Source organism: Lithobates pipiens, unplaced genomic scaffold (genome assembly GCF_037356315.1).
Source record: "Lithobates pipiens isolate NorthernLeopardFrog02 unplaced genomic scaffold, aLitPip1_a1.2 Scaffold_22, whole genome shotgun sequence".
In the NCBI taxonomy this organism is placed as follows: Eukaryota; Metazoa; Chordata; class Amphibia; order Anura; family Ranidae; genus Lithobates; species Lithobates pipiens.
In genome coordinates this window covers 18335328-18358876 of record NW_027507784.1, presented here as the reverse complement: position 1 = coordinate 18358876, position 23549 = coordinate 18335328, and the positions used below count along the sequence as shown (strand labels likewise).

The 23549-nt window shown below is 45.8% G+C and overlaps 1 protein-coding gene across 6 annotated transcripts in view; it reads right to left on the bottom strand.

The window, feature by feature from the left end:
• Nucleotides 1–586: 586 nt before the first annotated feature.
• The window catches only part of LOC143923363 (uncharacterized), a 48173-nt gene continuing 25210 nt past the window's right edge, over nucleotides 587–23549 (bottom strand). For 2 of the 6 annotated variants that reach the window (XM_077446981.1, XM_077446982.1), the window contains exons 8-12: nucleotides 22317–22330; nucleotides 13781–13813; nucleotides 13573–13608; nucleotides 10087–10122; nucleotides 587–1447 (exon numbers count right to left, since the gene is read on the bottom strand). In XM_077446981.1, coding sequence (XP_077303107.1) covers nucleotides 1370–1447; nucleotides 10087–10122; nucleotides 13573–13608; nucleotides 13781–13813; nucleotides 22317–22330 — 197 coding nt within the window. In that variant the 3' untranslated portion in view covers nucleotides 587–1369. The remainder of the gene's footprint in view (nucleotides 1448–10086; nucleotides 10123–13572; nucleotides 13609–13780; nucleotides 13814–22316; nucleotides 22331–23549) is intronic. The other 4 variants (XM_077446983.1, XM_077446985.1, XM_077446984.1 and 1 more) reach the window with 3 other exon arrangements.

Sequence of the window (23549 nt, the reverse complement as noted above, 5' to 3'; positions counted from 1 at the left end):
TCCTTTTTTTAAATTGTATAATCTTTTTTTATTTAAGAATGATTTATGCATCATTCATTAAAAAATAAAAAATAAAAATGTGTCTGGAACTCCGCTTTAAAGAAAATATAATTTGTTAGTCTCAGAGGTGGGGTGGGCCTTATCCGGCAGGCGGCATAGGGCCCTGTGATTTCTAATATCATCCTTGCTTCCATATGCCCTTGGCTCAGGCATGTAGGCAGGAGGGTGTGCTTATCTGAAAAAGCCCCTCCTCCCATGGGTTGTATGGCATAATTTTGGCCTAGTCCTGAACCCAGGAAGTAGCTGAAGAGATGTTAAAAAAATTCAAAACAAGTAAATGTAAAAAAACCTTCTTATCTATTCATCGAGTCTTGCAGCATAAGGGTTACAAAAACATGTTGCTGATTGAGAGAGTTATATGGAAATAGATGTAGTTGGAAATAGGAAATATATGTAGTTGGAAACTGCATCAATGCCCTTCCCCCAAAAAAGTGATCAATACATAGAACCAAGTGGTATGTTGGGTGGTGGGTACTTTAATGGGCACAAAACCAGACACACACAATAATAATAATAATAATAATAATAAAAAAAAACTTAAAAAACTTTATTAGAGTGACAAATACAATATTACATCCAGGCCATCATTTTAATGAACTCAACATGGCAGATCTAGTTCAGAAAGATTTTTTTTTTTCTTTTCAGCTATGCAGAGTAAAGACAGTGTGGGAAACGTCCCCTTGGGGGTCATATAATATGTTTGCAACAGAAAAGTGCCTGCCCAAAGATGAATTTCAAAAATTGCTCTTCCTATAATTGCTAGCAATCATATAGTGAGCACAAGATGGCCCGAGATCAGAAAGTTAGAACCATGGTAACTCATGAGTAGAGAACCACCCCATCACACGGAGGATGGGGGGACCTAGCCAGATGACCTCAGAGATGCCATGAGGGGTGCTTTAACATGATTCCACTAAAGCCCAACCAGTGGCATGGCCACCCACCACCATCCAGAGGGAATGCAGCAGTTAACATGGTGGCAGTCGGCCATGCCTCGGGAAGGGCCTAAGTGGAATCATGTTAAATCACCCCTAATAGGATCTCTGTGTTAGTCTGAAAGGCCCATGAGAAATGCCATGGAGCCATCCCTGGAGTAGTCAGGAACCTGATCAGTAGTACTGAGATGGGACAAAGGAGGAGGAAATGGTGAAAAGAGGATTTTATTTAAAAAAAAAATGGCAATTATTTATGATACAAAGTGCACAGAGCAAACCAGTGCCACCAGTTAGGGTTTACAGTATATCTACTTTAAAGAAAAATCAACTTCAGCTTCTTCCTCGTGTGCACAGACCGATGTTCATTTATTCTACTATAAAGTAACACACAGGATAATAATCAGAATAATCAATAAAAGTCCAACAATTCCACCGATTATGAAAAACACCATCTATAAGGAAAAAAAAATACTTATTTTAGTTAAAAAAAAAAAAAGAAATAATATATATAACATTGTAAGTTTGTCGTTTATTATAATTCTGCCTGAGCCTCAGAGACATTGACCTCTATAGTCAGTATAGTTTGTAGTCAGAGTCTTGTGATACCCTAACTACCAAGACCTAAGGTGTGCCTTGGCCTTGGCCAGTGTAGTTGAGAATCATGGGAAATGTAGTTCCCAAACATCTGGGGTGCCAAGGTTCACCATCACTGGCCTAAATGGTCAGTACTCCTAAAAGAGGGCATATATGAATATGAACATGTACGATGTGTCTAAGCATATATGAAAGGTTTGAGGGAAACGGGTGGGTGGGAACCATGAAGACGAGCCAATGCACGATCAGAGGAGAAGAGGGTAAATATCTCTCAGACTCCTCCTACAAATACAGGCTGCCATCCAGCCAGCCTTCTCACTTGTAGTCAGAGTCTTCACTTGGAAATGAGATAACCCTAACTACCAAGACCTGAGGTGTGCCTTGGCCTAGCTGGTCAGTACACCTAAAAGAGGGCAAAAAAGGACACCAAACTAGGTGTGATGAGACTGATGAAGGGTAGGTAATAATCCATCTAGTAAAGTAGCGAGCACCCGAATGGTTTCAGTATAGGGATCCGGTATGTATCATCTATAACAGGAGGAATCCCAGTGTCCCATGAATTGATGATAAGAATGGACACCCTGTTTGTAACCCGCAAAACTTTCCAGATCCCAAACAAATGTCCTATACATGATTTGGATTAAGCCTAATTTCAGAGAAAACACAGACATGACAACGGACTGCTTGTAGTGAGAGGATACATGGGGGAAAAGGGAGCAAAGGCTGACCCCGAAGAACCCCTGCAAAATAATTGCAAAAAATATCGAACACTTCAAAACGGACACCAGTTAAGTAGCTCTGTAACATTCCCAGGAACCCCTGACCTGTCTGTCTGTTCTCAGTATAGGGAAGTTTGAGAGGGTGGACCGCAAAAATGGACAAACTGTCAGGAGTTTTCAGGGGTCTGAAGTGCTGGATGCCTGATAGATGCCTGATAGTGTTGGCGGATATGGCCAGTATGCTGTGGCAAAATGCATTGAAAGCCGGAGTCATGAACCTGAGAAAATCTTCCAACCCTTGGAATAAGCCTACAGAGTATTCCTGGATAAAGAACCATAACCAAGATCAATCACTTGTGTTCAGAGAGACTAACCATGACCAGCAGAAATCATTATTTGTGACATATCTGACCAGTTCTCCAGGCAACAGTATAGTGGACAGTATAGTGTAGTGGACAGTATAGTGGTCAGTGTAGTGAATAGTATAGTGGTCAGTGTAGTGGATAGTATAGTGGTCAGTGTAGTGGATAGTATAGTGGACAGTACTGTATAGTGGTCAGTGTAGTGGAGTGGTCAGTGTAGTGTAGTGGACAGTATAGTATAGTTGTCTGTGTAGTGGACAGTATAGTGTGGTAGACAGTATAGTGTGGTGGACAGTATAGTAGTCATTGTAGTGTGTAGTGGTCAGTAAAGGAATAGGTTGGTCAGTGTAGTGTTAAGTGTTGGAATCAGGTAGATTAGTGTAGTGATCAGTGAAGGAATCAGGTAGGAAAGTGTAGTGGTCAGTATAGGAATCAGGTAGGTCAGTGTTGGAATCAGGTTGGTCAGAACTATTGTATTGTTGGAAGGGAATGAACTTGGGGAGTGCTAAAAGTCTGCAGGTTAGGGGGCGCAAATGACTTGCCTTGTCCTGGGCACTGACAGCCCACGCAATGCCACTGGGTCCAAGACCTCTGCACTACATTTGTGGCAGTTCCAGAGGTCCAGGGTGAGAAGGTAGTGGTCTTTCCTCCCCAGCAAGAATCCATGCTCCTGGGAGACAGTACCAGAGACATGTCATCCCAGCAGCCAGATGAGGGTAAGGGAGGTGAAGCAGCCGGCTTCCCTTCCTAGCAGCAGATGGCACCCCAGAATGATGCCAGCGACCCAGCAGAAGGGCTAGCAACAGGGCAGAGTTCTGCAAGCCTCTGTCCTCAACTAACAAAAGATGTGGTCTCCATCTGTATACCCCCGGGATGCTGGGCAGTTGGCCCAGATCCCCAACAGCATGATGAAGTGAGCCCAGTCATCCTGTCTTCTCTCCAGTGGCTGAGAGGACTCCAGAGAGAAGGGCCAGTCCGCACTTCTCCCCAGTGGCAGATATGTTCTCTGAGAGAGGCAGAGGTTGTTGGGTGAGCAATGCTATGTTTGGGACAATTTATTTGGGGTACTGTGTGGATACTGGCATTGGGGGACTGGAACGACTGACTAACTTCAGAGTCAACCCGACTGGGGTCTCCTCCTATGTTAGTCTGCTGCCGAAAGGGGAGAGATGTGACGGGATTCACTTTGGGCGGGGGGGGGGGGGGTCCTTGGAACCCAGAATCCCTTGGGGAGGTTGTGAGACCCTTGTTCCAGCTCCCCATGCACCTCCTATGTCTAAGTCATCCTGTCTTTCTGAAAGGGGGAACAGGGTGACCGAGAAATCCAGTCTGATCTGTAGTAATCTGACTCACTGTACAACCACACTGGAATGCTGTATAAGTATATATATATATATATATATATATATACATACACTTATAACGTATATATATTGTAACATCGGGGGTTGTTTTAGCTTAAGGTTAGAGCTTACCAGTGAGCTGAGTCCACGCCAGATATGCCGTTTTAAGGACTTGTAGGTCCACTTTTATTAACCACTTTCAGACCGGACCATTTTGCTGGTCAATGACCAGAGGTCTTTTTACAATTTGGCACTGCGCTGCTTTAACTGGTAATTGCGCGGTCATGCAATGTTGTACCCAAACAAAATTTGCGTCCTTTTCTTCCCACAAATAGAGCTTTCTTTTGATGGTATTTGATTGCCTCTGCGATTTTTATTTTTTGCGATATAAACGTAAAAAGACCACAAATTTTGAAAAAAAATGATATTTTCTACTTTTTGTTATTAGAAAAATCCAATAAACTCAATTTTAGTCATACATTTAGGCCAAAATGTATTCAGCCACATGTCTTTGGTAAAAAAAAAGTCAATAATTGTATATTTATTGGTTTGCGCAAAAGTTGTCACATCTACAAACTAAGTTAAGTTTTCTGGAATTTACGCAGCTTTTAGTTTACGACTGCCTATCTCAATTCTTGAGGTGCTAAAATGGCAGGGCAGTACAAACCCCCCCCCCCAAATGACCCCATTTTGGAAAGTAGACCCCCTAAGGAAATTGATAAGTGGCATGTTGAGCCCATTGAATATTTTTTTTTTTTTGCCTCAAGCGATTGAATAATGACAAAAAAAAAATATTTTTTTTTTTTTTACACAAAGTTGTCACTAAATGATATATTGCTCACACATGCTATGGGTATATGTGAAATGACACCCCAAAATAAATTCTGCTGCTTCTCCTGAGTACGGGGATACCACATATGTGGGACTTTTTGGGAGCCTAGCCGCGTACGGGGCCCCGAAAGCCAAGCACCGCCTTCAGGCTTTCTAAGGGCGTAAATTTTTGAGTTCACTTCTCACTACCTATTACAGTTTTGAAGGCCATAAAATGCCAAGATGGCACAAAACCCCCACAAATGACCCCATTTTAGAAAGTAGACACCCCAAGCTATTTGCTGAGAGGCATGTTGAGTCCATGGAATATTTTATATTTTGCCACAAGTTGCGGGAAAATTACAAACTTTTTTTTTTTTTTTTTTTTTCACAAAGTTGTCACTAAATGATATATTGCTCACGCATGCCATGGGCATATGTGAAATGACACCCCAAAATAAATTCTGCTGCTTCTCCTGAGTACGGGGATACCACATATGTGGGATTTTTTGGGAGCCTAGCTGTGTACGGGGCCCCGAAAGCCAAGCACCGCCTTCAGGCTTTCTAAGGGCGTAAATTTTTGAGTTCACTTCTCACTACCTATTACAGTTTTGAAGGCCATAAAATGCCAAGATGGCACAAAACCCCCACAAATGACCCCATTTTAGAAAGTAGACACCCCAAGCTATTTGCTGAGAGGCATGTTGAGTCCATGGAATATTTTATATTTTGCCACAAGTTGCGGGAAAATTACAAACTTTTTTTTTTTTTTTTTTCACAAAGTTGTCACTAAATGATATATTGCTCACGCATGCCATGGGCATATGTGAAATGACACCCCAAAATAAATTCTGCTGCTTCTCCTGAGTACGGGGATACCACATATGTGGGACTTTTTGGGAGCCTAGCCGCGTACGGGGCCCTGAAAACCAAGCACCGCCTTCAGGCTTTCTAAGGGCGTTACAGTTTTGAAGGCCATAAAATGCCAAGATGGCACAAACCCCACCCCCCCAAATGACCCCATTTTGGAAAGTAGACACCCCTAAATTTAGGGGTACACTAGTGAGACTAGGTAATAAATGGCGGGTGCCCTGAAACTATAAAAAAATAACTAACCAACCAGCGTCACCTGTAACAGTTATATGGTGATCACTGGTGAAAGGGTTAACTAGGGGGCAATCAGGGGGCTTTATGCGGTAGTATATGGGGGTCCCTGGCGCTATAAAAAGCTGCGGCGAACCTAAATACCTACCTGCCTAACTAGCGTCACCTGTGACACTAATACAGCGATCAGAAAAACGATCGCTTATTAGGCTGGGTTCACACTGGAGCGATGCGGGAACGCCACGAATCCGCGGCGGGTTCCCGCATCGCATGCCTCCCGGCGGCAGTTCACACTGCCCTACGCGAACTGCTGGGAGTGTCAGTGAAATGTTAATGACACCCCCAGATCAGTTCGCATATCGCAGTGCGATCTGCAAACTTGGATCGCATGGTGTGAACACCCATGCGATCCGATTCTGCTGCGGACCAAAAAAAGGGTCCCGTGCGAGTTTGCGGCGGGTTGCGGCGGGTGCGACGCAAATTCAGCCATACTATCTGTATGGCTGAACTCAAATCGCACAGAGATCGGATGTGATTTGCACTGCAGTGCGGTGCGAATCACATCCGTTCTCATAAACCGCTGCAATGTGAACCCAGCCTTAGTGACACTGGCGACGGGGGGTGATCACGGGGTTAAACCTTTATTGGGGGGTTAGGGGGGTACCTTAGAACTAAAGGGGGCTAACCCTAACTGCCCTAACAGTTATTACAGTAACAAATGACACCCGCCGGGTGATCAGGGGGTTAAACCTTTATTAGGTAATAAATGGCGGGTGCCCTGAAACTATAAAAAAATAACTAACCAACCAGCGTCACCTGTAACAGTTATATGGTGATCACTGGTGAAAGGGTTAACTAGGGGGCAATCAGGGGGCTTTATGCGGTAGTATATGGGGGTCCCTGGCGCTATAAAAAGCTGTGGCGAACCTAAATACCTACCTGCCTAACTAGCGTCACCTGTGACACTAATACAGCGATCAGAAAAATGATCGCTTATTAGGCTGGGTTCACACTGGAGCGATGCGGGAGCGCCACGAATCCGCGGCGGGTTCCCGCATCGCATGCCTCCCGGCGGCTGTTCACACTGCCCTATGCGAACTGCTGGGAGTGTCAGTGAAATGTTAATGACACCCCCAGATCAGTTCGCATATCGCAGTGCGATCTGCAAACTCGGATCGCATGGTGTGAACACCCATGCGATCCGATTCTGCTGCGGGCCAAAAAAAGGGTCCCGTGCGAATTTGCGGCGGGTGCGGCGGGTGCGGCGGGTGCGATGCGAATTCAGCCATACTATCTGTATGGCTGAACTCGAATCGCACAGAGATCGGATGTGATTTGCACTGCAGTGCGGTGCGAATCACATTCGTTCTCATAAACCGCTGCAATGTGAACCCAGCCTTAGTGACACTGGCGACGGGGGGTGATCACGGGGTTAAACCTTTATTGGGGGGGTTGGGGGGTACATTAGAACTAAAGGGGGCTAACCCTAACTGCCCTAACAGTTATTACAGTCACAAATGACACCAATGCAAAAAAAAAATATGACATTGGTGTCACTGTGACTGGGGGGCAGGGGTAATTGGGGGGGTGATCGGGGGGGTGTGAGTGTGCCTGGCATGTTCTACTGTGTAGTGACGTGTTGGTGCAACTCACCGATCCTCTCTCCTCGGTGTCGGAACGAAAAATACCGACACGGAGGAGAGAATACATCACTTCCTCTCCTGTGTTTACATTACAGGAGAGGAAGTGATGTCACGAAGGATTTCTATTCGTCGGGAGCGATCGCGAGGGGGTGGCCATGAATGAATGGCCGCCCCCTCGCACGGGATCGCTCCCGAACGAATACCGACCGCCGCAGGCACCGGGCAGGGGCCCGATCAGGCCCCCGACCCGCGGGAAGGCAGGGACGTACATGTACGCCAATATGCCTGCCCGTGCCTTTCTGTCGACGTACATCGTCGTGCGGCGGTCGGGAAGTGGTTAAAGAAAGGAAATGTCCGATAACAGAAGAGTTGCCCACACAGGGGTTTCAGCTTTCCACAGCAACAATGTAAGTAAAACCAAAAATACCAAGCCACCTTGCTCTCAATAGCAGCATTGCTGCTCAGACTTATGCTTCAACCCTCTTGGCTCTATAACAGAGGTCCTGTACACCCAATACCTCAGCACTCTACAAGCTTCCTTTTTCAGCCCACAAGCTTGGACCCTCTGTCTGCTCTGACAGACTGACCCGCGCAGACATGCACACTTCTCCCTTGCTCGCCTGGACTCCTCGGGAGGGTGGGGCCCAGAACCATGGTCAGGTGTCTACAAATAGCCCAGCACACACCTGACCAGTCAGTATGCTGGTGAATCTCAAAACCTGGACCCAGGACTGGGGATTTAATCCCACCCAGATCGCCACGGGCTCTAGATCCCAAAACCGGGTTTTATTAAACAATGATGAAACTGAAAAGCCAGTTTCCTCCCAAATAAGCAAATAAACTGGAGCCCCTCAACCTGCCTGGTTAAGAATCCTCTGTCCAAACACTGGTGTTCTATTGTGTCTGTCTGCCTTGTGAGAAAAGTATATTATGGGATGTATGTCTATGTGGGGTGGGGGGGGGGTATTCCTCTGGTAGCCCCTTCCTGCTGATAAGACTGTTTACTGATGAGAAGTTTGAATACACCTGACCTGTGTGTCTATTGTTATTGGACAGTTTATCCCACTCTGAATGCAAAGGGAGGGGTTTTCCCTGAGTGTTACCTCTCTGTACATGTGTTTCAATAAACAGTTCATGTTCCGGCTTGCAACCAAACGAGTCCTGCCTTGTTCCTGGTTGTAATATGCGGCTAATATCTAATATCTATATTCAGACTGGAAGAAGCGGTATATGACGAAAGCACTCAAGCGGAGTGTGGGGGGTTTCATTACAGTGAACATCCCATAAAACAATCCAGTGTTTTTTTAAATGGAATAGGCAGTTTAAGGAGGGATTGGAAGACGTCCACAATGGCTCAAGAAGTGGGCAACCAAAACGTAAAGGACAGATGCAAATGTGGACAGAGTGCAAACCCTCATACATTCATACTGGTGTGTGTTTTGTTTTTGTTATTATCTCAAGGGAATAGTTCACTACGAGTTCATAGAACATGATACAATGGTCAACCAACATTGTTACTTGGAAATGTTGAAAAGGTTACGGAATCTGTTCAGAGGAAAAGACAGGAACTCTGGTCTAATAAATGGCTTCTCCGTGACTATGCTCCTACACAAACATTTGATCTACAGTCCATTCAGGGAATTACATTTTCACACCTCATGTATGTAAAGCGCTGCATACATTGTTGGTGCTCTATAATTACCTGTAATAAATAATGTGATTGACTGAGACTAGATCACTAACATGGAATGAAGGAAAACTTCTACAGCTCTTCATTAATATCTAACAGTAAACACAATGGATGTAAATGGGTCCATGCTTCAGGCTACAACTGTCTGTCTTCTTGTTGATTAGAGAGAATTTATTGGGGACCATTTACACTGGCGGTAGCCCTTGCTGCCCCTCTGGAAGATGATCCAGAGAGGACAGATGGAAGGTGTTATGTCTCCTTGCCACCTCCTTCAACCCTGGAAAGCCTGCACCACCCCTCAACAACCTTGTGCATTGCATGCTGTTGCGGTAAGACCCTATTTATTTGAATGGGTTGTACTAAGTGGTGGTACTGCCCTCCAAGTGTGGCAGGGGTTATAATGTTTGCCACGGCTGTCGTGCACTGTGGAGGTGACACGTTGCCTCTCAGTATCCTGTCAACTGCCCTCTTAAAAGTGGTCCACAATAGAACACTTTTCAAAGGGGCAGCAAGTGTAAATGTATACACCCTCCTCTTCCCAGACTGCATGTGTGAATGAGCTCTTACTGCCAATAGAAGTTTACTGAGGGACTATTGAAAGAGAGAAACTGTAAAGCTTAGTCCCTATTATACTATTAGAATTTACTGGATAGATAGATAGATAGATAGATAGATAGATAGATAGATAGATAGATAGATAGATAGATAGATAGATAGATAGATAGATAGATAGATAGATAGGATAGATAGAAATATAGAATAGATAGAGATAGAATAGATAGGCTACTCAATTGGGTTGAATAAGTGGAAGAGTAACATGAATTACCTTGTCACTAATATTTTTGCCGCAGGAAAACGATTGCTAATTTTTGAGAACAAAAAAAAACAACAAATTACCCGTTACAGATGTTCCATTTGTAAGGTAAGATTGTCTTCGGTATTATCTATGGTCTATGGCAGGGATCTGCAATTAGCGGACCTCCAGCTGTTGCAAAACTACAAGTCCCATCATGCCTCCACCTCTGAGTGTCATGCTTGTGGCTGTCAGAGTCTTGCTATGCCTCATGGGACTTGTAGTTCTGCAACAGCTGGAGGTCCGCTAATTGCATAACCCTGGTCTATGGATTGACACTCTCATTGGACTGCGGAGTATGGCTGATATTTGGGATGGAAACTAAAGTTTAAAATGGCTCTAAAAGGTCAAGGTTTTCTACCTTAATATTAAGGTAAAAAACTTTCTGGGTGTAGCTCCTCCCCCAGCCCCCCCCCCCTCCATACCTTATACCTGAACCCTATCTGGATCCAGCGATGTGTATGAGAGCAGCGGCGGTCCAAGGTCTCTCTCTCCTCATAGGCTCAAACAGCAACGTGAGCCATTAGCTCCCGCTGCTGTCAATCACAGCCAGTGAGCCAATGAGGAGAGAGCAGAGGGGCAGGGCTGAGCCATGCTAGTGTGTGAAAGGACACAGAGCCCGGCTTGGGAGCAAGCCTACTTGAGTGCCCTCATAGCAAGACATTTGCTTATGGGGGCACTCGGCAGGTAGGAGGAGCCATGACCACTGGCAAAAAAAAAGAAGATCGGTGCTGCTCTGTGCAAAATTATTACACAGAGCAGGCAAGAATAGCATGTTTGTTATTTAAAATAAAAATTCTTTAGAATCATTTTAAGCTTCTGGTTACCAACATAGATTTTGTGTAGAAACACACCGGTAGGACATTCAAACTAACTGCATGGGGATGTGTGTGACTGTGGGGGGAACATTAGAGTGTACATTTTTGTTTATTAAAAATCTTACAAACATAATAAAAACATATTTACATATATACAAAATAAATAAAAATATATAAACAAAAATAGCTTACATCAGCATAGCAAAAACATAACGAAAACGAAATATACCAACCTGAACAAAGCCACAACCTCCACCTAAACACCCCCTCAGGCCAAGAAACCATTACACATGTAACCCATGCATGCAGCCTTTTTTCAAAAATGCAATCTTATATAAAAATCTAGGGCGTGAAAGGACAGAAAGAAAGCCACACACCCAGAGACTGACAGCAGCTACAGAGACCGGACATTCCCCCACGCCTTTGTCCAGGCCCCCGGCCACCACCTGTCCTTCTCAAGACCCCGAATCTTCCCAACCTCAACCAGAATGTTGAGCACCACCATCTCGACAGGAAGGACCTTTTTCCAAATGGAAACCTGACACTGTGCATTCCATGTGAAGAAACGGTCTACTAAGCTAACTAGAAAAAGTGTCTCAAAATCAAAATCCCGATGTGTCTCAAAGGCCACATACAACCACTCTGCATAACTAAAGTGGGAAAGGAAAGGGATACGAAGGAGCCCCACCCAACGGCTTGTAGACTTCTATATTGAAGGGGCACTGAAGCAAGGAGTGGACATTGTCTCCTCCACCCCACCACATTTCACTCTTGAACAACCACAGTTCGCAGAGCAATGCTTCAGGCTGCTCTTTAGTCTGCCATGGAAGGAGCGCTAGGCCAAATTCCAAAACTCTAATGGGATTCTCTCTAGATTGAACAAATGCTGACCCTCCCTCATAACAGGGCCTGGGCAATCTTTCAAGGCCAGTAGCTTGCTAAAAGGCAGCTTCAACAACCCTCCTCTCCAGTTCCTTCCTAGGAAGAGACTTAATTTCCCCCGCCGTCACTCGCCACTGCCAAAGCATTTTCGGGGCAACATACGCTGGGAGCTCACCATGTCGGACCCTCATTTTTCCAGCTTAACAGAAAAGGCCTAAACCATAACAGTTGGAAGAAACAGCTGTAGATTCTAGAGAGACACTGGCAAAACACAGACAAAGCTGATGTACATAAATACCGGAATCAGGTAAGTTTTAATCAGGTCAATCCTTTCCCTGTAAGAGAGTTTGCAGTCCTTCCAGGTGGCAACCGTGGCATCGGCATCTTGTAGCCTGCTTTGCAAATTTGCGAGGCCATAATCGCCTGGACCAAATTTGATGCCTGAAATTTTAATTTACTGTCAGGGCTCTGGGAAGACGTATGGAAGCTCAAAGCCATCACCTTCCTCTCTCATTCAAAAAAACTTCACTTTTATCCCGATTGATCTTTGAGCCAGATGCCTCAGCATACTGTTCCATCACTGAGACCACCTCCTCCGCCTCCTCTGTCTCAGAGATGAAAACAGACACTTCATCAGCATAGGCCATGACCCTTAGAGGAGGCTCACCAGGAATGCCCAAAAGGACTCAGCACAACGGTCTGCTCTCTAACCTCTTCTGGCATCCATACACAGAGAGATATTCTTAACAAGCATTCCTTCACCAGCATTTTCCTGAACTGAAAAAGCCTGTCCTTCTATTGCACACACTGTAGCACTGGCGCCATCTTGATCAGACTTATATGAAACTTTTTCCACAACTTTCTCCCTTATAGGCTGATGGACGACATCCTCATCTGATGAGTCGGTGCCACTCATGAGAGAGTCTATTTCCATAATGGCCTGCAGTAATCTGCCATTTTCCTCAACCTCCTCCTGATATGACCCTGGGGAGGGAGGGGGTAGATACTGACTCAGACACAACAGATCTTGAGATAGGGGCAATACTGGGGCCACCATGTGAAGCCACTTCCTTACCCCATCCATATTGTTGCTGTTGCGCTGGCATCCACCCTCTGGCTGTACTCGCACAGGCACTCTCCTTCATCTGTTGGAATCTCTCCTCATTCTAATATTTATCTCTAAACACACTGCTGCTTTCCTTCAGAGAGGCGACCAGCTTTTCCTGCTTCTTCAATGCCTCCTCCAGAGACTTCAGCTTGGAGTCTTCCCTCCTGCTGCTCCCAGACTTAGTGTGCAGAGATTTCTTTTTCCTGAAATCTGCTTTCAGGACAGCAAGTTTATGTTCCTCCTTGGTAACATGACGAAGTATATTGACCACTCTATCCTGGATGCTGATAAGGTCTCTTCTTGCATGGGGACCGGCCTCAGTGCCTCTGGGGAGCCTCCACCTTCATCTTCCCCAACATGGTCTATGCTTGCCTGGCAAAAGCCTGCAGGACAGGGCCCAGGATTGCTGCTTCTCTCAGCTGAGATCCCAGCAGAGTGAGCCAACAGTACCCTGCAAAACAACACCATCTGATGGAGAAGCTCCTCAGGTGCAGAGACTGATGTGACTGGTACACCATTCTCTGTAAAGTGAGATTATGACATTACAATGTATGAAGATAGAAATCGGTTATCCCCTGATTTTTACTATATTTAGGCATTTATCACAATTCTATAGCTTTTTGTTAAAAGATCAGCAAATTGTCCCCTTACCCTGCGGCTTGGCGTCTTCTGTCTTTTATTGTGCATCTAAAAAAATAAATAAATAAACGATATATTTTAAACGTAACTGATACAAATATTAAAAATGTCAAATGTATTCAGTTTATTTGTTATTTGCTATTGTTCTCTTGTCAGTATTTTCATTCTTAGAAAAAGAAGCCTCATCCGGAAATATGGTCACAACACAGTTGTCACTTACCTGGCCATCGTCTTCGCGAATGGGGATGTGTGTCTATGAAACAAACACACACTTAAATATTTTTTTTTTTTTTTGTTCCAACAAATTTTATTGAGTATAATGGGTGATAACAGGAAACATAGAACATAAAATATAAAATAATCAACTGTTACAACTAGCATGGCACGTAAACATAAACATGCACAATAATGCGTAAGACAATGTGAAGTAATGTGGCATTAGCAGTGAAGTTATAAAACAGAAAGGCTATGTCTACGTGCGCATTGCACGGTCCCGCTATTGGGGAGCGTATGAGCAGGCATATGAGCGGGTTATTCGGCCCTGACCGGGCTTAGGGGGCAGGATCCGTCTGAAGGTGAAATGGGGGGGGAGGAGGGGGAATTGCCTTAATAAGGATGTGGAACATGACCAAGTGCCAGCGGTCGGGAGAGGGCCGGGGAGGGGAGGACAGAGGGGAAACGGGAATTGGGTAGGGGGGAGTTGAGGATCCGTCCACCGCTGTTCTCCATAAAAAGGATGTGACTCCTTAGTGTATGCGGGTCGTAGTGGTGGATACCCTAAGAAGAGGTTAAGACGTGAAACAGTGAGCAGTCCCAAAGTCGCATGATGATAATTGTCATACCGTCATAAGGGCAGGAAAGGTGCGGCTCTACATCTTTGTCAGAGGTTGACTAGGGGGTTCAAGAATTACTCGGTGTATTTTGCAGTCTTTCCAATGTGTTTGTAGTTGTGAAGTATTTCCAGCAGGCCCATTTAACGTTATATTTGTCGGGGGTGTCTCTAGATATGTGTATTAATTCTTCCATTTCTGATATTCTGTGCATCCTGTGGAGCCAGTCTTTAATAGAGGGGATTATTTGGGATTTCCAGTATATTGGTATACATTGTTTGGCTGCATTGATCATGTGGACTATGATGGTTTTACGATAGGAAGTTTGTGACAAAGTGGTATGGTGCAAGAGAAATTGAGCTGGGGTAAAAGGTAATTCATATGTTGTAATGTCTTTGATCAGTTTGTGTATAGATTGCCAGAAAGGTTGGAGTAAAGGGCAAGACCACCAGATGTAGAGCATCGTGCCTCTACTCTGAAGGCATCGCCAACAATTATCTGGCGTAGATGGGTTCCAACTGTGTAATCTATCCGGTGTTCGGTACCAATGTGACAGTATCTTGTATCCATTCTCCTGGGTGGATACATTTATGGAGCCTTTATGTATATTGAAAAAGATATTCTGCCAGTCATCCTCTGTGAGTGTGAGGTCCAGGTCTCTTTCCCATGTCGTGCAAAATTTGGAAGTTTTGGGGTTGTAGTCTTGGAACAGGAGCGTGTGCGTTTGGGAGACGAGATGGGATAAGGGCGTAGTCTCGGAGCATAGGGTCTCAAAGGGCGTCAAATGTCGGGAGCAGTCAGTTATTTTCTTTAACGAGTGTAAGTAGTGGGAGATCTGTTGGAACGTCCAGGGAGGGATAGGCTGTTTCTGCATGGTGTTAGCTATTTGGGTAGACGTTTGTGGGCGCCCCTTTTCGTAGAAATGTTTTAACAGGACTTGAGGGTGTGACCAGTGGTTTTGAAGAAAGGTATGGTGCATCCCCGGAGGAAAGTCGGGATTCATTCGCAGTGGTGTTAGTGGTCCTGGGACAGTCGATAGGGAAGATTGCGTGCAAAGTTTACGAAAACATCGTAGTGTTGGAAGTAGGAGTGGGTGTGCTTTGATTTCTGTTTGAGAGGGGGAGGATGGAATCCAAGGCAGGGATCCAAGTGGTAATGTCGTGAACGAGGATTCTAGAAGTACCCAATCTTTGTTATTCGCATGGACATTCCAATCTATGATTCTGGTCAGGTGTACTGCTGAGTAGTAATTGGGGAGGTCCGGGAGCCCTATTCCACCTAGGTGTTTGGGCCGGGATAGGAGAGTAAAGTTGATCCTGGGTCTGCGGGAGCCCCATAAGAATTTGGAACATAAGCTTCTATAAGAGCGGAAAAGGGCTTGGGGGAGATGTATCGGTATCGTTTGGAGGAGGTAAAGGATTCTCGGCAATATATTCATTTTCAGAATAGCGGCTTTACCGAACCAGGAGAAAGTAGGTTTGTCCCAACGTTTGAGATCGGAAGCAATTGTCTGTAGCAGGGATAGGTAATTCTTTGGATACAGATCCTGTAGGTTAGTCGTCAGTTTGATACCCAGGTATGTGATATGATCGTCTCGCCATTGGAAGGGAAAGTTGTTTTTACAGAGGGTGACATCGGCCGGGGGCAGGGAAATGTTGAGGGCATGGGACTTGGTGAAGTTTATTTTTAGATTGGAAAGCAGGTTGAATTTGCGGAATTCACTCAAGAGGACCGGGATTGTCGTGTGCGGTTGTGTTAGGAACAGTAGAATGTCGTCCGCGAAGGCGGCAAGTTTGTATTCTTTAGTGGCAGTGCGGATCCCTTTTATGTCAGGGTTCTGACGGAGACTGTTTAAAAAGGGTTCTAGGGTAAGTACAAAGAGAATAGGAGATAAGGGGCAGCCCTGCCTTGTCCCATTGCGTATGGGGAAGGCATTCGACAGGGTGTTGTTGACTCTGACCTGGGCAGTCGGATTTTGGTATAGAGCTTGGATGAAAGTTGTTAGTCTTGGACCGAGTCCAATGGTTTGTAGAACAGTGTGCATGTAATCCCAAGCTACCCTGTCGAATGCCTTCTCCGCATCTAGGGATAGGAAAAAACCCTTTTGTTTGGTTCTTGATGTGAGGTGGTGTATATTAATAGCTTTGATGGTGTTGTCTCTGGCTTCGCGGCCAGGGACAAACCCAACTTGATCTTTTGTAATTAATGCTGGTAAAAGGGGGAGAAGTCTGTTGGCTAGTACTTTTGCAAAGAGTTTAATGTCCACATTTAAAAGGGATATGGGTCGATAATTAGCAGCTTGCGTGTGATCTTTATCTTCTTTAGGAATGACAACGATGTGGGCTGTGAGCATTTCAGTGTCAGGGGTACTGGAGGCGTTCAGGGAGTTGAAAGCTTTCCTAAACGGGTTCTGGAGGATATCGGAGAAGGATTTGTAATATGCTGATGTAAGTCCATCCGGACCTGGGCTTTTGCAGGGTTTTGTTTGTTTGAGTGCCGTATCCCACTCCTGTTGTGAGATAGGGCCGTCTATGTCTCGTAGAAGTTCCGATGTCTGAATTTTAGGACAGTATTTGTGGAGGAAAGCTTCCATGTCACGGAGCCTGGTCTGGTTAGGGCAAGGAGGATCATGCGTTTCATTTATGTTGTATAATTTGGTATAAAATCTCTCAAATTCCTCAGCAATCTCTGTATTTTTCGTATAGATGGCCCCTAGGGGGGATCTTAGGGAATGCACTGTGTGTTTCGTTCGTTTGGAGTGAAGGGCTCTTGCCATGAGGCGACTGCTTTTATTTCCGAATTCATAGAATTGCTTTTGGGAGAGCATGTAATTTTTCCTGGTGGTTTTGCCCAGTTCTGTTTGTATTGACAATCTAACGTCCTGCAGCTCTTGGAGTGTTTGAGCGGCTAAAGTATGTTTATGAGCTGATTCCAAAGTTCTAAGTCTTTGGTATAATTGACGGAGGTGGAATTTTTTTTCCTTATTTTTCTGTGCGGATAGCGAGATCATTTTCCCTCTAATTACACATTTGTGGGCAGCCCACTGGGTCATAGGGGACGTCTCCGGGGTGTCATTTTCTCTAAAGTAGTCGGTTAGACAGGTCCTGATTTCTGATGTGTGTCTCGTGTCAGTGAGGAGAGTGGGGTCCAAGCGCCATATTCGAGTATGGGCTTGCTTTTCGGGGAGTGTCAGCGTTACCGTGATAGGGTGGTGGTCGGATAAAGTCATTGGTTCTATAGTCGCTGTGGTCAGGTAGGTGAGATCAGGTTGGGTTAGAAAAAGGTAGTCAAGACGGGAGTATCTGTTGTGGGGGTTGGAGAAAAAAGTAAAGTCCTTTTCGTTAGGGTGTAGGATGCGCCAAGTGTCATGTAGAAAGAGCTGTTGGAGGGACAGATTTATTTGACGTAGGGCTCTGTAAGGAAGATGGGAGGTACCTGCCGAGGTGTCTGTGAGAGGGTTTAAGGGGACATTGAAGTCTCCGCCTAGCAGTAACATGCCTGATTGAAATGCGAGTAGTTGATTGGAAACCTCTCGAAAAAAGGGTACTTGTGCTTTGTTGGGGCTGTACACATTAGCCAAAGTTATAGGCTTGCCGCACCATGAACCTTTGAGAAAGATGTATCTGCCGTGGTCGTCAGTCAGTGTGTCTGTAATTTGGATGGGAACATTTTTGGATAGAAGAATCGATACGCCTTTAGTCTTGGAGGCCGGCGTGGTTGCGTGGTAGCTATGCGGGAAATAGTCGTTGGACAGTCGTGGTGTGTTTTGGGAACTAAAGTGTGTCTCTTGTAATAATATAACATCAGCTTTCATGCTTTTCATGTGGGATAGAGTTTGTTTTCGTTTTTCCGGAGTATTCAGTCCTTTAATGTTTAGAGAGACAACTTTTAGAGTCGGATGGATGGAGGTAGTACAAGATGAGGTCATTGTAAGTGGTCAGGTTCACTGTCTAATAGGGAACCGTGTGGACGGAGAACAACGGAGGACAGATGGGAGGCCGGGGGGGTGGGTAAAGGTCAGGTGGAAGGTAGGGATGGAAGAGGAAGGAGGGAACGGGAGGATAGAACTGATGGGGCTTAAGGAGTTCCGGTCGTGTATGGGGGGATATACACGGCCCGGACGGTGGTATAACTACTGGGGTCGGAGTGACTTAGCGGTTCACACCCGACTGATATTAGTCCAGTGAGGGATCAGGGAAATCTCTTTCCTCTCGGTGAGTAGAGAGCAAAAAGAACCCTGTGAGTGAGGGTGGTAGGTGTCGAGGTCGGAGTTAGGTAGGATTTTAGATCCCTTGAGGTCAGGTTACCAATGAATGTATCTGGCCGTTCACCATAGAGTATGTAACGGGGAGGCAGGGTTAGAATTTTATTATTAGTTAGGTGAGAGAAGAGGGGGGGGAATATGGACTTAATGTGATGAAATAAAGGAGAGAGAGGGAGAGAGATAGAGGAGGTGAAGGCCCATATCTGAAAGTGTTTATGACTGAATCTGGAGCTCTAGGAGTGGTGGCAGAACGGACAGCTCTTCGGACCTTGTCAGTGGAGTGGGGGGGGGTCATAGAGCATTAAGGTGCCATGGTATATAAACTATTTTTCATAGAAGTGAGAGGGTAATGGTGCTGTCCTCTGAACGTAGGAATCGTGGGTGAGCCCCATTCGAACGAACTCAGGAGTAGCTACAAACAGAGGGATGCGATTAAGGTGGAACATCACATTACGAGCGTTTTCAGATACTTCTGTACCGGGTAGCTGAAAACGTGACATAACTAACTAATGCATTCCAGTCGGTATACCGTATCAGAGGAGCATCAGTACTACAGCGCTAGGTCTACGATTGTTTACTGCAAGAGTCAGCCAAACAAAACGTAACTCACTCAAGAGTGCTAAATGCTGAAAATATGTCGTGAAACATAGAACATAAAACATAAAACATATTAACTAAAGCATGGAAGAAATGTGGGCAACCGGTCTCTTCGTTGAGGTAGGGTAACCGTGGATTAGAGTTCCGCTCCCAGCAGGAGAGATCTCGAACTATCATATGGGGTCGGTGATCTCGACTTCGGATGTTGGAGTGTAAAAAAGGGGTCGTGTAGTGAGAGCCCGAACGGATGCGGGAACATACTTGGGATCATTAAGAAATCATTGGACGTGGGGGAGGAGACCGGTTGCCCAACATATAACAACTACTTGGTAACCAGTTCGTATTTAAGGATACTGAGACTTGCGTGTAGGTTGCAGTACCGTAGAGTGGAACGGGAACCATGTCAATGAGACGGCAGGCACTGTTCCGAGATGACCTACGATCGGCAGGTGCATGGTTTCCCGAGATCTGAGGCTTCGGATCAACATTCGGGATCAATGCTCATCGGAGGGTATGAGCCTCGGGGCAGACAAAGTCAGTTTTGCGGGGGGCTAGGAACATACCATATCGGTCCGGAAAAAGAGAGTGAGTGATTCTTGATAAGAGGGGCGAATTTACTCATCAGTTGTGATGGGGAGTTTGGGGTCCTGCAGTGTAAGGTCCAGAGTCTCGAAGTGTAGAAAGAGACATGTTGGTGGTAAGTTCGTGCGCATTACACGCCGGTACAGTACGATCGGTGATGAATTCAGGGGAGAATAAGATTAGTTGGAGACATCAGAGCAAACGATGAGCAATACAACGTATGCCAGAAAGTGGACAGTTCAAGCTGGTACCTTATTTGGAGGTGGGTGACGACGAGTTAAGATCTCCTTAGTCTCCTGTAGTCCGGAGACGCCGTGGGGCTGTGGTTCCGCAGGTTACCCGAAGGGCGTGGGGACGAAGGCGGCGGGTGTGATCTGCGACAGCGGCCAATGTGGAAGTTTCCTGCTTCAGCTATACCCTCCATAGATTCAGCTCTGTGCAACGTGGGTAAGCGAAAGTCACTGTACCAATCTGGAACATCAACTGGAGGTAGGTTGAGGGCAGTACAAAAATGATCCAAGTCCTCCGGTACTCGTAAGTTGACTGTGTGGCCATTAGCTGTAGCTGATAGGCAGAATGGATATTTCCAGCGGTATGTGATGGCCCTCGTACGAAGGACATCCAGAAGAGGCTTTAACTCTCTTCGTCTTTGGAGGGTGATAGACGACAGGTCTTGGAAGATTCTTATTTCCGTCCCGTGGTGTAGTATTCTTCCCCTGTTTCTCGCCTTTCTCATAACTTCTTCTTTTTCGATGAAATCTGTGAGGCAACAGATGACATCTCTCGGTGGATCCGTCTCTCTCCCTCTAGGGCGAAGAGCCCTGTGAATACGTTCGAAGGTGATCACCGTGTCCGGAGCTCTCTCTAGCAGGTCGTTAAAGATCGTCGTCACCGTTTGGGTCAGTTGCTGCGGTTCGATGGATTCAGGCAATCCTCTCACCCGTACATTGCGGCGGCGATCTCGATTGTCGAGATCCTCTAAGTGGCGGTTCACCTCCCTGAGGTGGATCGAATGTGATTCCGCGATTTGTTGAACTTGGCACAGCACTGTGTCATGGCGGGCCTGCACTTCTTCCACTTCCTCCATTCGTAGAGTTATGGCGCGAAAGTCCTCTCGGAGCTCAGAGATGGCCGCGGATAGTGTGTTTTTTATGTCCGCTGCAACCGCCCGCAAGTCCGCAATATTTAGGGCAGGAGGTGTCGGAGGATCCATGGCAGAAGCTTGGGGGCTGCGGCTTCGCGATCTGTGCGCGGGTCTGCTGGCTGGAGGGGCCTCGTGGATTGCGGCCTGTGGGTCCGGCGCCGCGCCTCTGGATCGGGCCCGAAATATTTCGGGTATGTTTTGGCTAAGCGGTGCGTCTTGGCTCCGGGGTGGACGGGAGCTTACCGGGGGGGTATTGTGTTGTGTGCTCCCCATGTTGTTAGTTAGATAGAGCGTCGTAACGGCTGTTGCTGGACCTCTGGGAACGGGAGGTGAAGATCAAGCGTCCATCTTCCTCAGGCACCAAGCCACGCCCCCCACACTTAAATATTAACATGCAGTCATAGAAATAGTGCAGCGTAAAATAAAACAGGATCAGGACATATTCATTAAAATCATTGCATCATTGAAGCACCACCGAAGCATCGCAGAAGCATCAAAAACACATAAAAAAAGCATGTTGAAGCAGGAGGCGCTTCAAAACAAGGCTTTGGTAAAGCTCTCTGAATGCTGTAACTAAATAAAATGGTTAGCTCACAGTCCTGTTTACACTTTGATTTTGCTTTGCTTCGGCTTTGCTTCAAAAATTATAACCCATGTCGCTTTAGTGGCTCTTCAAATCGTCTTGAAAGCCTCCATAGAAGTCTATAGCAAAGCTCGCTTGAAGCCCCACCGAAGCCCCATCTCACCCAAGCCTCACAGAAGCCCCTCCAAAGCCTCACCAAAGCCTCACCAAAGCCCCACTGAAACCCCATTGAAGCTCCACCAAAGCCTCATCGAAACCCCACCGAAGCCCCATCGAAGCTCCACCAAAGGCTCACCAAAGCCCCACTGAAACCCCATTGTAGCTCCACCAAAGCCTCATCGAAACCCCCACAAATACCCATCGAAGCTCCACCAAAGCCTCATCGAAACCCCACCGAAGCCTCATCGAAGCACCAAGCAAACGCAAGGTGTAAACAGGACTGTAAGCTGACCATTTTATTTAGTGACAGGGACTTTGATTGGCATTCAGAGAGCTTTAACAAAGCCTGGCCGAAGCCTTGTTTTGAAGCAGGTGTAAATGAGCCCTAAAAGTCATTGTTTATTTAAAGCAGAGCCCATATTTTCGGAACGCATTGTAGTATTTGGTTTTATTAAAAATATGTCATGGAGACAGTTTTATAAAGATTGTCAACTGTTAGGAGGTGTGCTTAGGTAAGCCTGGTCTTTAAATATGACCCTGATATTGATCATCTATATAAATTACTATACATGAGGAATAAATTGGGTTCATTCTTACCTCTTCACGGTTTGCTAGAACAAAGAAAGGGAAACACAGTTTGTAAGAAGATACAGGTATATGTTAATTAAAAAAAAAAAAGTATTCAGATACAATTATCATTTACTGGACTAATGCCGTGTACACACGAGCGGAATGTGAGACAGAAAAAGTCAGACGGGAGCTTTTCATCGTAAATTCCGATCGTGTGTGTGGGCCTCATCTGACTTTTTTTTCCCCAAAATTCTGATGGACCTAGAAATAGAACATGTTCTAAATACTTAAGACGGATCCAATTCCTATCGGGGTAACCACTCGCCTGTATGCTGTTCCGACGGACCAAAAAGGACGCATGCTCTGAAGCAAGTACGAGACGGAAGCTATTGGCTACTGGCTATTGAACTTCCTTTTTCTAGTCCCGTCGTACCTGTTGTACGTCATCGCGTTCTTAACGATTGGACTTTGGTGTGATCGTGTGTACACAAGACAGTTTCAGTGGAACTCCGTCAGAAAAACCTTCAGAGTTTATTCCGACGGAAAAACGGTCGTGTCTACAGAGCATTAGGCCGCGTACACACGAGAGGATTGTCCGTCCAACTTAGTCCGCTGAAACGTGTTTCAGCGGACAGTCCGCTCGTGTGTGGGCTTCAGCGGACTTTTTTAGCGGACAGTCTGGTGGACTAAGTCTTTCGGAATTTCCGTAATATTGTCCGTCCAACTTTGGTTTCAGCGGACAGTCCGCTCGTGAGTAGGCTAGTTGGACGGACTAAGTATGGCGCATGCTCAGAAAGGATTTACACGGCCGAAGGTTGCATTGCAGTGTATTGGACGTCGTATTTCTAGTCCCGTCGTACGTGCTGTACACGTCATCGCGCAAGCTTTCAGTGGACTGTCTGTTCATCGTGTGTGGTCAGGTCCGTTCATTCAAAAGTAGGACGGACTGTCTGTCGGATTGTCTGACGGACTTAGTTGGATGGACAATCCTCTCGTGTGTACGCGGCCTTAGTCTTCTGTAGCATGGTAAAAATTAAATTCCTATTGGATCCTGGAAAGAAATGGGAGGCCCCCAATGAGTGAGGGAAGCCAGCCTTCCTTTCAGGGTCAGTTTTCTGATGGGTGTGTACTGAAAGCATAAAACACAGATTGCCTGTATTAACCGAACCAGGCCAATCCATCACAAGTTCTGACACACGGGGGTTGACTTGCTAAGGGAAAGGAGGTTGTTCACTTTGCTAGGGAATTTTCACTTTGCAA